Raw genomic sequence first — 16,401 nt, forward strand, 5'->3', positions numbered from 1 at the left:
AAAAAAATGTAACACACTACCATGTAACATAGTCTTGAAATTAGAGGAAAAATGTTTGTATTACGAGATTTCAGCTTCTGAAACTGACACCACCTCTACCTCACTCCATTTCGTGTAAATGCGGAGTTTTGGTGTCTGTATGTAGAATGTGCATTAATGGACTGATAGTTCAAACATGATGTAAGAGTGCGTCATTATAGCAGCACTGTACGTCTTTGTGTGTCACTTCACGTGTTGGTGGATTGGATGATGACTCTGTTTTCTGTTGACTGCCCTTTTAGTCCCAAGTGTAGCACAGCCCTTTTAGCTGTACCAAAACAGTCTCGTGGAGTAAGTCACTTGTGGCATTGCTCAGCCTCTGGGTTGGCCGTAGATGTCTGCTTTCCATTTCTGAAGTTTTGTGCTGACTGCGTGTAGAACTTCTATGTGACCCTTCAAACACGTTTCCAGCCCACTGGAGACACACTTTGATTTGAAGCAGTGCTTATTCAAAAAGAAAATTCTGGTAGCAAACACATGAAGAGCTCTGCATGGGAAGAGGCTTTTAGATCAATGTTGGTCTCTTGGGAATCTCTGACTTTTTGCACTAACAGTGGTGCCAATACTGTGATTTTTTATTAAGGAAAACCTAGTGGCTGTTTGCTTTCTCCCCCCAGCTACCTTTCATATCTGAATAACAATGAAAGGGGGAGCCTTCTGTCATTAAAAAAGCATTACATAGAAACAAGATGAAAAAATACTGAAGTTTGGAAAAGTGGGGTTTTTAGTGTGTAATGGGAGACTTTCAAGAGAGTTACAAGATATATGTATAGATTTTGTGCACCTTGAAATATCTTTTGTTCAGTTATCATTATAGAAATGTATGGATAACAAGACAGCATACAGTTTTAAATGTGCACAGGAATATACAATACAATTGTAACTGGTGGTTATTAGCATAGAATCACAGAATGGTTTGGGTTGGAAGGGACCTCATAGACCATCTCGTTCCAACCCCCCTGCCATGGGCAGGGACCCCTTCCACCAGCCCAGGGTGCTCCAAGCCCCGTCCAACCTGGCCTTGAACCCTGCAAGGGAGGGGGCAGCCACAGCTTCTCTGGGCAGCCTGGGCCAGGCCCTCACCGCCCTCAGAGTGAAGAATTTCTTTCTTATGTCTAATCTAAATTGACCCCCTTTCAGATTAAAGCCATTACCCCTTGTCTTATCACTACATGCCCTTGTAAAAAGTTCCTTTATTAAATAGCTAATAGTTGTTAAACTAGCCAATAAAGCCAGAGTTATTTTACTCTGCTGTCAGGTGCTGCTTAGGTTATGATCCTTTTTGTCCTGTGCTGCTCTTGAACATCCTTTCATATTTTTAAGTCTTCCATTGCTTCCCCAAGCACTGTTTGATGGAGGGATTATTTCTGTGATGCCTTTTTACTCTGCTGGCAAGGTGCAATCCATTCATTACATGAATCAGTGCTGAAATGTTTAAGGAATAGTCTACATAAAGAAATTTTAGTAGGAGGTGCTTGTAGCAGCAGAAGAGCTAGGGAACTGTAAACCAGAAAAAGTGACTCATCGTGTTACAGTGTTTTCTGTTAGACCCTCCCTCATCTCAGGTAATTGCTACTTCAAAAATCACTTCCAGGAGGTAATGAATACTGCAGAAAATGTGCATCCCCGACAACCTGATTGCTGCAAGTTAACCTCAGTTTTGTTAAGGTGCTGGAAATTACACTGAACTTGCCATACGATAAAATACATTAAACAAATCTTTGATCTTGCCTCATGACATGGGAATCCCCTAATGCAATTTTTGGGACTATATAAAATGAAGTGGCAAATGGAAAGGGGCAAAGCTTTTCCTTCGTGGACACAGGATGAGAAGCTTTTGCATAGGAGTGCAACATAATGGCAAGAGATGCGGAGAAAACAGTTTCCGCCATTCCCAAACTCTGAGTGCTTCAAAAGCTGTCTAAAAAGGGGGATTCTGACAAAGGTGAATGGTGAATCTAGATACTGAGCTCATAGTTGCTATGGATCAAAGCTTACAGGTGTCTTTAAATTGCAGAAAGGAAAAAAAGGAAAAAGCTATCAAAGTAAACATCTTTCAGTGCATGGGAATATGACAGATTCTTTCTAACAAGATTTTCTGCTCTCCTGGAGGAAGAACATTTGTTAATAAACCATTTGAGAATCCATTTTTAAGGGATTTAATAAAATATACACAGACTGCCTTCCACTGCAGAAACTATTATTCCCTTGGGTAGAAGAAGTGACTGACTGTGGGCATTAGTGGTTGCTTCCTGTGATTCCTGGTATTGTATCTTGCTCCCATTTGCACTTTTTCAACCCAAAGTGAAATAATTTTTTATGAGAAACCTGCACTTGATTCCTAGCTCTTATGAGGCATGTATGTGTTCTATATTTTATTTATTTGTATTCAGTCGTGTCCATACTTCTTGTTGTTTTAGTGTCTGTAGCATGGGTATTGTGTGTGTTTGTGCATACTTTCCGGTGTACAAGAAAGTTTCCATATCTAGCAAACTCCATTAAATGGAAGAGGTAATAGTTTTCGTGTGAATTAAATGAATTGTTCCATTTTTGCCAAAGACTTTCATGAATAATTCACACATTTCCATCAAAAACTGTAGATCTTCTGTTGTGATGGTTGCTGTCAATTAAACAAGAAACCTAAACCTATTATGGTCTAATAGATGTTTACCTGGAGGAGATGGGTAACCCACAAAAGAGAAAAGATGTTTTCTTAAGAATTTGGGGGAAGATTTTCTCCAAAGTTGTACTTCTTTCAAATATGAGAGAAATGTAGTGGAGTTGAGGAATTAAGTAATTTTTGTAAGGAATCTTGCCCTTTCTGAGACTATCAAGAGACTTTGGTTCTCTTGAATTAAGAAACAATTTTTCTGCTAAGAACAGAGGTGTGTGTTTGTGAAAAATACCAGTTGATTTCAGTAACTGGGATGAGAGGAGGAAAAGGAGAAGGCAAGGGATCCTTAAAAGTCAAAGCATATATGGTTTTATGTATGTAAATGTCATATTCAGTTATACCCAAATACATCCTGTCTGTATTATCTTACTGGCCTCCTTTTGTCCTGCATGGTAAACAGAAGGCAGTGCTAGAAGTGAATTTAGCATAGATTCCTAAGTGAATGCCCAGGCAGACATTAGCTTCACAGAAGGAAGAATGAAATCTGGTAAGCTAATAATATTACAGTCGCTGGCAGCTCTAACAGATCCCAAATGGATGTACTTAGGGGCATAATTTGTTTGATTCTTTTCTTTACCAGAATTATCTCTGTATCATATCCAAGAACTGAAGACATAGTGGCAGGCTGTGGATGGCAAGATGGACAGTCATTGCTTGGTCATAATATTATGACCTTTTATAAAAAAAAAGATTACAGACTGGATGCTGCCAGGAAATGACAGAGCTGGTAGAGAAGGGGACGAGCAGCAGGACAGACACATTGAGAAGGGATGATTTATTCTACAGTAACATCTATATGTGTAGGAAACTGTTCCTACTGTTGATAAGTCTCTCTGCACTTGCTTGAGAAGTGTCATGTCAGTAGTAAGCAAGTGTAATTCCCGGAATGGAGGCCTGAACAAAGCTACTAAAAATTCAAGAATAACATAGTATTTGTCCCCTCTGAACCACGTGTACCTGAAAAGGAACCAGTCTAAATACTTAATATTGGAGAAAAAGTTCAGATCTTATGCTGAGAACATGAAATATGCAGGGGTTCTTGTAAAGTTTCCTATAAATTTGCAAGTGTTCTCCCTGTGAACTCAAATGTGAGAATTGGTTATCATTAGTTCTGCTTCACAGTAACTCTTAAACTGATATTTGGACATGGGGCAGATTAATTTTGCAACAATGTAATCATTCAAGAGCCTGAGGTCTTGGCTGGAGTGCATCAGGAAAGCAGGTGGGTTGGAGTTCAGGGATGCTGTGGCTTTTTGAGGAATGAACTGGCGCAAGTGCAGGTTCCAGACGGAGCAGTTTGTATAGCCTGAAGCAAAATACTGAGAAAATCTTCAGTGAGTGGGGTGGAGGGAAGCACAGACAAATTAAGAGCATAACCCTTATTACAGAATCTGTGAATTTAAAATCTCTGTACATACGAAGTTCAGTAACTCTGCTGCACAATAGCTAGTGACGCACTAATGATCACTGAACAGTAAAAGGAGTGAAATAAAGTATTTACTTCTGTCCACTGAACCAGATCTACTCAGTTCATTCTGAAATGTGTTGGTTGCCTTGCTTTTGTCTTGAGGGCAGTGCTGTGCACCATCAGACAAACATGTCAGGTGAAAGTGACTTTTTTGCTCCCTGCCTTGATAAAATTCGGTCTAGGAATTGATGAGTAAGGGGCAGGTGATGACTACTAACTGCAAAGTGACCCCCACCCATCTGACTTCGGTTTCTGTGGTAATTTTAGACTTTGCTTTTTGTAATGCAATGCATACTTTATGTTCGCACTAAATGGGGAACCAGCTTATTTGCTTGCAAGGTTTGAGCATTTACTGATGTGGAGTAAAATGTGCATGGTTCAGAATCTGGTAGATACACAAAGCTGACAGGCCCTTCAAGAAGCAGAGGAGGCTGTCAATAAGTCCTATATCAATACCTTATCCCCCAACTTATGTATGTAAATTTTAAAATATTGAAATGTTGTAGAAATTTAGGATATAAAGGCTCCTTTCAAATTAATTTAGAATTTGCTTCCAGCCTTACCTATGTATCTCTTACTCGGTAATCAGAAAAACAGGTAATTTCCATTTTTCTTTGGGTGACATTCATGTGTTGCATAGCTGTGGAACAGCGTATGGTGAGGAAACTGGTATTCACAAATACAAAAGCTGAATACTATAATTTCACTAAAATAAGCGTTTTTCTGTCCTTTATTAGAGCAGTTCAAGTGACTGACCTTTCATTACAGCTCTTGCAGATTCTTCTGTTTGTTTTCAGCTTTTGGACAAATTAAAAGATCGCTGGATGCACACTGGCTTATGGAGAAACCTGGAGCTGGTTAAGACAGTCATTGCAGAGCCTCAAGGAGGGGCAAAGAGTGACTTTGATGAACTGCTGAAAATATACTACGACGCAATAAAATGTAAAGGAGAAAAAGGTATGTTCTTCAGGCATATGAAATAGTTGATACACACTTTTCAAGTTTAAAAAAAAAAGGGATTCTTAAAGGGCTTAACAGGTAAAATAAGGTGTAGTTAAACAGTTAAATTAACCTCAGCTTAATAATTTACTGTGATAAATGAGGAAGATTAACTGCTATTTACATTGTTGCATGAGGACATAGGGAAGTACAGGGTGATGCATAATCCTAACGGTGATATTCAAAAGGCAGTGAGCTGAGTAAGGATGTGCAGTTGTGTGTCCTGCAGCGTGCAGAGTGGCTTCGCAAAGAGTCAAACTTATAGTACTTTGCATAACTGTGATTTACCATCTCATATCACAGCCGCTATAGGATTTCTTCCCAAAATACTTAAGTATTAGTATACAGAACAAAGAATGATAATATGTCACAAAGTAAAAAGCGTAATTTTTGGAGTGCAAAATTTGAGATTTAAAAATTAAAATTTTGTAGTAGATACATATGATTTTTGCTTAAGTAAGTACCATTGAAATGTATGATGCAAAATTGTTTTGCTAGTTGCTGTTCAAAATCACACTATTACTAATCAAAGTGGAGTTAGTCTCATCCCTCTAACAAAGTAGTTTTATATCCACTCACCCTTTCCACACCAATACACAGTGTGTTACGCTATATTATGATTAGCTTTTTAAAAGATGTTGGTGAAGCTTTCTTCTAATGTTCAGTTTCTCACTGGGAATGATTTGTATATTCATCTCTGGCTTGTTCAAGATGGAGCGCTCCTTATAGCTGTATGCAGAGGAAAAGTTAGTGAAGGCTTGGATTTCTGTGATGAGAATGCCCGTGCGGTTATAACCATAGGTATTCCGTTTCCAAATGTGAAAGACCTTCAGGTAGGATATCAACTGAAAGAGTTGTACTTTATTTTTATGTTATGTTTAAAATGCCAAATATGCACAAATACTGTTCCTAAATGTTTACCCTTGGACTCCTCTCAATCCCATTTGAATTCTTTGAGTTACCCTCTACACAGGTAAGAGGAGGAACAGTGTAGCGTGTCTTATGGGCTCATTTATGTCGTTCTAAATAAATGTATCTTATGCTAGATGTATTATAATTTTTGTCTGATATTGCTAGTGAAGGCTGTTGCATGTTAAAATGCTCATTAACTTCATACTCTGCCAAGCAACCGTGCGTGTTTCTATCTTCACTTGCCTGTTTTCATATACCAAAACTTATGTTGTTTGTATAGAAATTAAGTTACTTCCTGACTTACTGTGGTGGAGCATTTGGTTGTGAAGGTCTAGGATAAATGCTAGGAAAATACTATTTTAAATAAGGCACTTGGAATGATCAAAAGATTATTTCAGAAAATAGGTAGAAATACAAAGATAGTTGTAGTATAAAATAGTAATATAATGAAGAGATGCTGGAGCATTGACTGTAGTGTGTGACCTTTCTAATCCCTGTTGCTTTCTGTAGTGTAACCGTGTGTATGACACTTCCCACTTAAACCGAGAGTGAAATTGCAAACCTTTTCTAAGCTAATACTGCTTTATTAGCTTGAAGTTTTGAGGTATGGAATTATGACAGAACATAACCTCTTCCTGGGTACTGAGGACATTACTTTTTTGATAATTCAAGCTTCATCTAACTCTTTGCAAAAACTTCTCAGTGCCTTCTAAAGGTAGTTTTCTGAGGTCCTCGACTTAAAAAAAATTTGAGACTATTTGTATTTTTCAGTAGGTGGCCAGAGCAGCATCCTGTTTCTTGCACTACTGTGTAATTACCCACATCAATACTTCCTTCCTTTGAACTTCAGCAGGACTTCTCTCATGGAGAGATGATGTTCCATTAGAATAGGCACTTCGTAGTTGAAGCCAGGCATTCGTAAAGAAAAAGAAAGCCAATGAATATGGAAAACTTTTTTCCTAGACTTTCCTTCTGCTTTCTGAAAAAGAACTTTTTTTTTTTTAATTGACTAGTTTGTAAGATCACTTATTTCTTAGTGGCCTGTGCGTGCCACATAGGTAGTCACCCAGCTGCTGGCACATTTCTTCCCAGTGATAACAGCTGCTGTCTCTCCGTTATCTTCTGTGTACCTTTTAGAACTTTTTGGAACTACTTTGTGAAACTAAATAGAAAGTGGAGAATCTCAGAATAAATACCAGGAACAGCTGGATTCTGGTTATTAGTAATGCCAAATCAAACAAGAAAATCATAGGTTTGCACTTGAAAGTCCAAACTGGCTCAGCTTTGGTTTGAGATGTGTTCTGAGCTTAAGTGAACAGCCAAAGACTTCTTTGTTGTCTACACTGTGTGCCTAATTACAGCCTTGGTGGAAAAAACCCCACATCCTATAAGGACTAGTAAGGTTATATGAGTGGTGGCGGCCTAGTGCAATGGTCGTTCAATGTTTGCATAACTTTCTTGAAGCATTTATTCAGCCATAACATTTTTTTTTGTCTTACTGAAATATAATACACCGTACTTTAGTATAAAAACATTTACATTCAGAGAATATTTAGCACTCTTCCTAGAGTTAGAAATGCTTTGTTTTAGAAGCATAACCTGAAATGATATTTTCAAAATACTCAGTCTGTAGTGTGGCTGGAACTCTTACAGTTTACTCCAAACAATTTCCAGAAAGTCAATATTTTTGTGTCCTAAATGACACAAAATTAAATTGAAAAAAAAATGTGTAAAGAGTAAATTATGTTCACAATGGATTATGTTCCTTAGGATTATAACAGTGCATTCAATTTTACTTTGAGTTCAACCAAATATGTCGTATAATAGAATCACAGGTAGTGCATCCATTAAAATAACTAAATTCAAAAAAATCAGTGTTGTGCTGAACTATTTTTTTAATTAGGCTGAAGAAAACCTCTAAATTTTTAAGTATGGATAGAAACACTAGCTGCCAAAATGCAAGCAGCTAAAGGTTTGAGTGTGCATATTTAGGTATGGTAATGCACAAAGCACTGCAGTGATCAATTCTGGATGAAAGAAGGGCATGCACCAGTCTCTCAGCATCAGATCTGAGGAGCTGTCTGGTGCATGGCAGTGCTCCAAGAATAACGCTAGGGGAAATTGCTTTTATTGGAAATGTGTCTTCTGCTCAAGAACTGGCATTCAAAGTGATACCCAGCTAGCAGCACTTCCCTTTGAATTGAACTATGTTTTGTTTTGTCCGGGGCTTTATGTTTATCAGATACCACAAAAAGCTCTAGATCAATGCATGTTTCTTTTACCAGCTGAACTCAGATTGTCAACTGGGTGAAAAAGGATAGCGGGAAGGATAGTCATGCTGTTCACTGAAGAAGACTAATTAGTGGCTTTGTAGAAATGTATGCAAAGATACAAAAGAGATTTGCAAGATTAAACATCTTTTTCAGTGGCATATCAGCTCAGGAGAGGAATTGGAATTATATTTTTGAGGAAAAATGGCTTTTGATAGTGAAGACTGCTATGTAAAATTAACAATAAAGAAAAAGGGAGGGGCGACACATGACATGACATCAGTTTTCACTTGAAACTATTCTTTTTGTTATTTCTGGGAGAGCTGATCCAATAGTGTCGCTTCCCAGAATGGAATGCGATAAACAAATGCGATATGAAAAGGTACAGAGAAGTGAGTGCTACATTTCTCAATATTTTTAAACTTTATATAAAGCCACTGTGATAACGTATTTTTAATAGTCTGTGTGTATTAACAAATGCAAATTGTTTTTTGTTACTTTAATCCCCCTAGACCAACAGACCTTACCTGGACAGTAGAAAGGAAAACAAAGTTTTATTCCTGTACACTTTTATAATTCTTCTAAAAATGCTTTGGAGCTGTCTTCATCGAGTAAAATCTTGTAGAACTGAAGGAGTATTACCTTGTCAGTAAGGAGAAAAAAAAAAAGGTGCATGAAACTTGGAAGAGATGTTATAAACCATTCTGTCATGTAGCAGATAATTATTGGTATTGCCTGCAATGAAAAGAGATTTTGTAGTAATTATAGGCAATTGATTGTCTGTAGTTAAGCCTTAATGTGTTGTCCTAACCAGTTGGAATTTGGCTGGCTGTATTACTGTTTCATTAGCGGTTAGAACCCAAAAGTCACAAGCCCAGTTGCCAGGGTGTTAAATGATACTTGTGCCATCCTGCTTATGATGTGACTTCATCTTCTAACCGTACTTTTATAATCTGATCTAAATCCTTCGGAACTGAGGTGGGAATAGGGTTGGCCTTTAAAGTGAAAGCTGATGTTCAAATATGCCTTGCATTAAACAGCAGAAATAATTTATGATGCAACAATCAGGAAGAATATGATGACAGTGTTTTATTTGTATACCTTTTCCTATTCAGAATCAATTTCAAAGCATGTCAGTAGTGCTCATCATACTAAGAAGATATGAATTATCCCTTCCAAGTACAACTAACTGACTTAAGGTGGCTGATTTTATTTTAAATGTTTCTCCTTATTAACAGTTTTTTCTATTGGAATATCTTTTTTCTCCTGAGGTTATAAGAATCCAGATATTTAAACACTAGAGGACACCGTACAGTTTGTCTTTTTGTAGGATTTTAGGATACATTAAGTTCCCAAATGAAGCAGTTAAAGTTTATAGGATAGTTAAGACATTTGCTTTTATGATCTAGTTGGTGGTGTTTCTTTAGATTTTGTAGGCTAACCAGAAAACTGATTAAAACCTGAAAATTTTAAAACTTCCAGCTTTGAAGTTTTGAGAGGAGCTTGAATTTTGAGCAGACAGAAGAAAATTCAAAACACAGTGACACAAGTCAAGTTAGACCTATATAGACATAAAACTCTGAATGCAGGTACATCTGTTGCTTTTACATAGCAATCGGTGCTTAGTGGATATACTGAACGCAGAAACTAAGGTGATTAATAGTGACATCTCTTTAAAAAGAGGAAATGCAAGTGATTAACGGTTCCCTTGGAATACCCATGAATGATACGCTTCTGGGATTGGTTTAAATCACTAAGCAGTGCTCCGCTTCTACATGAAAATACACTTGCATGTCTGCTTTTTGGGTTAACAAAGGTCCTCTTAAGACTCAACTCTATAACCCCTTACTCCTGCACACAGCTCTTACTTGTGTGAGTAATCCCTTTAATACTTCTAGGACTGTGCACGGTCCTGAGGGTTTGTAGAATCGTGCCTTTGGAGACCAATATTTTATGTTGGCAGTTTGATGTTGGCTCATCTCCACTAATATTACTTGTCTGTGATCAACCTGCTTTCTAAACATATTTTATGATTTGTAACTTGATGCTAATGCCAGTGAACTGTAATATTAGAGAACATAAATAATGTGACAGAAAAAGATGTGTAATCCCATATACATGTTATCTGATGCTAACATACCATTAATTAACTTCTGTTATGTATTTTCAATTGTAGCATTTTGGATCCAGACATCAGTCTTTACTTGGGCAAGAAACTCATTTTCAAGTGTGATGTATAATATCCAATTTTATTTTCTCCATATGTTTGTGCTAAATATATGCCACAACTTCTGGTATTAAATGGCAATCATTTGGTCTCCTGGAGTAACTATATGCTTTTAGAAGTTCCGTTATTTTCTGTAGAACCTTTAAAGAGTATCATTGAGTTTCACTTAAAAATTTTAGACTCGTAGTGTCTTACGTTCACTCGTTTTCACAAAGAGAAGAGTCTAAAACACTTTGTCAGTGTTAGGGAGAAAGAAATCATTAAGGCTCAGAAGTGTCCTTGATAATAAACAATATTGATTTAAGAAAGAGAGGCCAAAACCCTAATTCTGTGTTATTGAAAACCGTTTAATATTGCTGAAGAATCAGGTTGCTAAAGCAAAATATATAAAAGAAATTTTAAAGTATTGCTTAAAGCCATGGTACTCTCAATGGTAGGGTTTGGCTCTAGTAAAGCAGGAAAATTTATTTCAGAGCCAAAAATTACTTCTTTGGCTGTGACCAGGATTTCCTCTGCCCACCTCTGGGACCTGAAACTGGAGGTAGGAAAATCTGATTTTGGAGCCAAGTGTGACTTGTTTAGTTCAAGTCATAATTTACTGTTCTTACCTCTGGGACCTGAAAATAAAGAAACTTGCTATGAAATGTTGATAATGGGCGACTCTGAAGTGCAAGCATTAAGCTGCCTTTCCCAGAGAGCATTTCTTCACTTCCACCTTTCCAGATGCTTTTGATCGTAGTACAGTAGAGTGTACTTAATCATGTAACAGCTAAGAGAACTTTACCAAAGTATAGAGGAAAATGCAGTCAAACCCTTTTACATCAATAGATGGGCAAGGAAAATAAACTTGATAAGGCCAGGATTTCTGTGCAATGACATTATTTGAGAGCTGTAGCTGACTTTGCCGTTAATAAGAATTATTTCCCCTAGCTGCTATAGGGTGAATGTGAACTACAATGGCAAATACTTTCTTTATTGTTTCCAGCAAGATAATTTGGGAAACATGATGGAACGCATCATTTCAATTATAGTTTTCTGGGTTGTATGTAACTTAATGAGACAAAGAGTTTGCAGCTATCTGGCTGAAGTTTCTTTCTCCTATCTTGAGGGGTCAACAAATTGAGATGTTTGTATCACTTCAGAATAATGGCCTTTTTCCTGAATGTTTAAGTTAATTTCTAGTCATTGTTTTTTAATTTTGAAGTTTATATGCTTTTTCTCCATTGAAAGGAGAAATAATCTTATGCTAGGTAACTGGTTACTGCAATAATTGGTTTCTTGCATAGTATATTCTAGGAAAAGAAAAATTTCTAAGAAAATTATTGTTATTTTAGAGGCTTAACCTGAGTTGATAAGCATACCATGCACTATGAATTTCATCATAGGTTTGCATCACTTAAAAATATTTTCAATTCTTATCCAAAGTAAAATATTGTTTTAAAATATGGGCAAACTGGTACAGAAAATATTTTATGGGAAGGTCATAGTTGTGTTTTATCTTTAATGGAATTTGAAAATTCCCTGTGAAGTTAAGAATTTTTTTAGAGGTATAAGACTGTTCTGTTACGGATGTGATTGTTTTAAGCAGGCTGCATGTTTCTGAGCAGCTTCGCCACAACTTTCCAGTCAAATCTGGCATTCATTGTAAAAGCCTTGAGACACAGTGTGTGCTGTCATTTCCAGTATGACTTAAATCTTTGTAGAAAGCAATTGATTTTTTTGTTTGATTGTCTATGTTAATGGCTGTCTGAAGCTGAGCCACTTTTGCCTTCTTCTTTATTCCGTTACTGTGAAAAAAATTAGAAGTATAAAATGCAGAGTAGAAAAACATTTATGAAACTTTCACAGGAAGGTGAAACATCGTGCCATATTATTTACTGAATGTTCTCTGAGAGGGAAGTACTGAACAGGGTAGCAGTGCAATGTGTGCATATCTTTGTATATGTGCAGACACACGCACTTTCTTCCATGCCCCACTTCGTATTCAATTTTATTTTCTATTTTAATTGCAAAGTAGCTTTTTGAAACATTCAAGCTGAGGATGTGAGAAGTATACTTACATCACTGAAATGTACAATGTTATGCAGCAAGCCTCTAGATGTTAAATACCAATTATTGAGGTAATAGACTCCTAAATTTTGTAAAAAAGCATGCTTTCACTTTATTCAGCCAGCATTGTTCTTGTCTTTCAGCAGTACACTGTAAATCATTGCAGTCTGCTGAGACACTGCTTACTGCAGGGTAATGCAATGTGCAGAATCACATCAGAACAAGATGACTGGCTGGATATTGCAGGTCTCCATCACTTTTTTTCCTTCTCCCCAAAGGAAAATATCAGGAGGTATAGCTACCCGTGTTACCAAAAAAATCAGGCAATACAGTAAATATATGGCAGTGTGGCACTTTCTTATACCAGTTTGAAGTAGTAAGATATCTCAAAAACTTTTCACTTCCCACTTCTCCAAAATTAAGAATGGTTGTAAAAAGTCAAAGCCATCCACAGCCTTCTTACAACGAATAGAAATTGTGTTAAGTAAGGAAAAAAATATTAATGTCGAAGGCTTAATTTGTGGGATAAGCTGTAAAATCATGTGGAAAACAGCATTCCTGTAGCTAAGAAACGTAGCCTTTAAGTTCAGCTTAACATGTAAGACAAGTGGATGGCGTTTCTCTTCTACTGGTGCAAGGCTGATGTCAATATGTTGGCACAGATCGCGGAAATCATCCCTGAATATATCCGGAAGTTAAGCCTTTGGATAAATAATACAGCAAATCAAAACTTTTCCTTTACGTTTAATAGTTTACTTTTCTGATCCATAAAAAATTCCAAACTGATTTCCTTGTGTTTATCTTGTCCTTAGCAAGTAGCATTGACCTTTAAGATTTTACTTTACTGTCAAAGTATGTTGAAAGCTTGAAAAGTGAAGCTATCACCTTGGGGATTGGTAAGGATGACTGACACTTACCACTTCACCTTAGACGCCGTGGCACGGAGTGTATGCAGCAGCCTTGTACCTCAAGGGAAGCTGTTTGATTTTTTTTCACTTCTGCTTCACTGGAAATGGGTTGAATTTTCTCTTCAGAGGAGAGTTTTGGTTGCATTAGATTTTAATCAACTCACTTGTTCACAGTCCCTCAAAGCCTACAAGACTGAGATGAGTAGATGGGCCTGGGGTGAATGTGCTACAAGATTTGTCAAACCGTAAAGCTTCCAGATCTCCGAGATGCCACACGGTGTAGCTGACATTACTAAAAGTGTTCGGTGGTTACAACATTACATAAGCTTCCCATCTCTCGAACACTGGGATTAAGAGTGAGAATACTGGGAAAGTGTTTAGTCATAAAATGCCTTGTGAATTAAAAATAAGAGAAATATGGCTTTGCATAAAGCCGTGCTACTGGGTTTCTGCCCCAGAAGATAGCATTGACCAGTCAGTAGGCTCTAACAGACTGTAATTTTCTGCTGGGTTGTTTAGCTTTAACTCGTATTTCATGTTTGAGCTTCTGGGCTATGGGGAAACAAACTATCAGTGTTTTTTTCCAGATAGTGTCTGTCTTGCCACTTTTGTGATTTTTTTTTTTTTTTTTTTTTCCTTCTCACCAATTTCCGTAACTTTTCCTAGTTTTTATTAGATCTTCATTCAGGCAACAAACATTGCACTGTTTAAATCTCATGGAAGCCCAGTGGCTTTTCAGGTGCACAGGTTGGATGCAACAGCATGCAACACGCAGCTAGTCTGAGGTCTAGGTCTGCAGAGATGCTATTTCTTTATTTTATTCACTACTTTCAAGTGTGCATAGAAATTTTCAGGCAGAAGAGGTCACCTGGACTCTTTAAGCTTTGCTGCACAGACTGTTGGTTTGAGGTGATGGCCTCTGAGTGCGGAGCTGCTGGACGGTCGCCAGTGCCGGGTGCTGGCTCGCCATGATTCACCTCCAGAGAGACTCTGGTGGGATGGGGCTGTGTAACAGAGGATCTCGAAGATAACTGAGCAGTGCAAAGTACTGATCATGTCTCTAGCTCACAATGTCGTCTTCACCGTGTATGTGGTGTTGCTGTGCTCACGGTTCTGGGGTTTTGTTGTTAAAGGAATGCAGTATTTGTGTGTAAAAGCAGAAGAGAATTACATTAAAGTGTCTGGTGACCATCTTTAGGTATACGAGATGGTTAGAGTGGCCTTAAGTTATTGTCACATGCAGAATCTAGTTTGATAAATCAGAGGTAATAAGAATTTGCTTATTTCATACAGTTTTATATGTATTAACACTGCACTTGGAATGCCTGGAGCATTTAAAGATAACATCCTGCCATAATATCTTTTTCCTGTGGGCCAATAAATTGAGGCATTGTGTTTAGATATAACTTTTAGTAGGTCTGCTGAGGAGTGAGGATGTTTGAAGCATATTCTATGACTCACCCTGGTCTTTACACGTGCATTATTTAGTCTTAAATCTCACAGACGTTGTTACTGCTTTTGAAGTGAAGGGGGAAAGTTGAATGCTGCACTGTTTAATGCTACTTCCATTTAAGGATTTTCAGATGTAAAAGAAAAGAAATGGGTTTTCGTGTCTTTTACTTTCCCGCACTTACAAACTTTTATGATTACTTGGCATTCGTCAGGAGGAAAGTAGATGGCAAGTATGTTCTTGAAGAATTCTAATTATTGCTATTTCAGGTGGAAGAGAGACTCTTAACTGGACACATGAGATTTTTAAGACGGTAGATTTGCTTAAAAACCATTTTAATGTCTTTTTCGGGGATGGAAGCAGAGAATAACCACCTGGTATTTTTTGCTTGTTTGTTTTTAGGAGGTGGGGAATTAGTAGCTGTGTTAAACATGAATGTGTCCTTTAAAGTTTCTTGGATGATATGAGCAATGGTCTTTATTTTCATTACTATTTTTCCTCTTGTAAAACCAGAGAAACAAGTCAGTGGAATGCCAGAAAACATTTATATCCATTTTCTGACTTTTATTTCCATGGAGAATAGATGGAGGAGAGTGCTGGGGAGCGAAGGGCGTGAGTTTACACACGTGTGTGTGAATGTACCTGCCTACATATGTGTACATGTATTGGCACAGTTCCAAGCCTGTTGGCCTTTTCCCTTTCAGCAGTTGGCTCTGCCTTTAACCTGGGCTGTCACGGCACTGCGAAGTGCTGATGTAAACAGAAATGCAGGTTTGGAGGAGTGCTCTGTAGAACTGCTCACAATAGTGCCATTGTATTCATGAATTTCTGTGTTGTCTTTAGATTTCTGGGTAATCTGGTTTGTAATCCCACAGGTTATAAACTGGAGGTCATTTTTAATCTACCAGAGAAAACGGGAGACAGTTGAAGATGTTTGTGAAGTGATGTCTTGTCAAAGAATAGGCCTGGCTTGTTAACTGTTAGTAACAGCTTGGGATTTTTTTGTTTGTTTTTGTAAAGCAAAGTATAGCGCTACATTTGGTTAAGTAATGTGATGTATCTACAAAAAATTCTCGAAACTTTACCGGATGTAGTAAAACCAAACACAGTTTGTTTTGCTGACTTAAATCGCACAGAATAAAAATTTGTACACTGTGGTTTAGCCCATTGAACCTTCATAGTGTGATACTGGCACTGATAAAGAGGGTTGCAGTATTCGGATTATGAATGGTAACTGCCTCAAATGGACGTTCCCCAGTCCTGCTGGGCTTTGCTGTTAGTGCTTTAGGTGCAACGTCCTGTACTTTGGCTGAGATAGAATGATTCTGGATGAGTGCCTGCTGGACCATCTGCTTGTTTTTACAGAAGTAAAAAAGTAATTCATTCTGTAGCACTGTAGTTTTTA

General features: G+C 37.5%; 1 protein-coding gene across 4 annotated transcripts in view; it reads left to right on the top strand.

Moving 5' to 3' along the window:
* BRIP1 (BRCA1 interacting DNA helicase 1) overlaps positions 1 to 16,401 on the top strand; it is a 63,979-nt gene that overhangs the window by 36,936 nt on the left and 10,642 nt on the right. For all 4 annotated transcript variants that reach the window (XM_075440398.1, XM_075440402.1, XM_075440401.1 and 1 more), the window contains exons 15-16: positions 4,979 to 5,138; positions 5,892 to 6,013. In XM_075440398.1, coding sequence (XP_075296513.1) covers positions 4,979 to 5,138; positions 5,892 to 6,013 — 282 coding nt within the window. The remainder of the gene's footprint in view (positions 1 to 4,978; positions 5,139 to 5,891; positions 6,014 to 16,401) is intronic.

Source organism: Opisthocomus hoazin, chromosome 20, assembly GCF_030867145.1.
Source record: "Opisthocomus hoazin isolate bOpiHoa1 chromosome 20, bOpiHoa1.hap1, whole genome shotgun sequence".
In the NCBI taxonomy this organism is placed as follows: Eukaryota; Metazoa; Chordata; class Aves; order Opisthocomiformes; family Opisthocomidae; genus Opisthocomus; species Opisthocomus hoazin.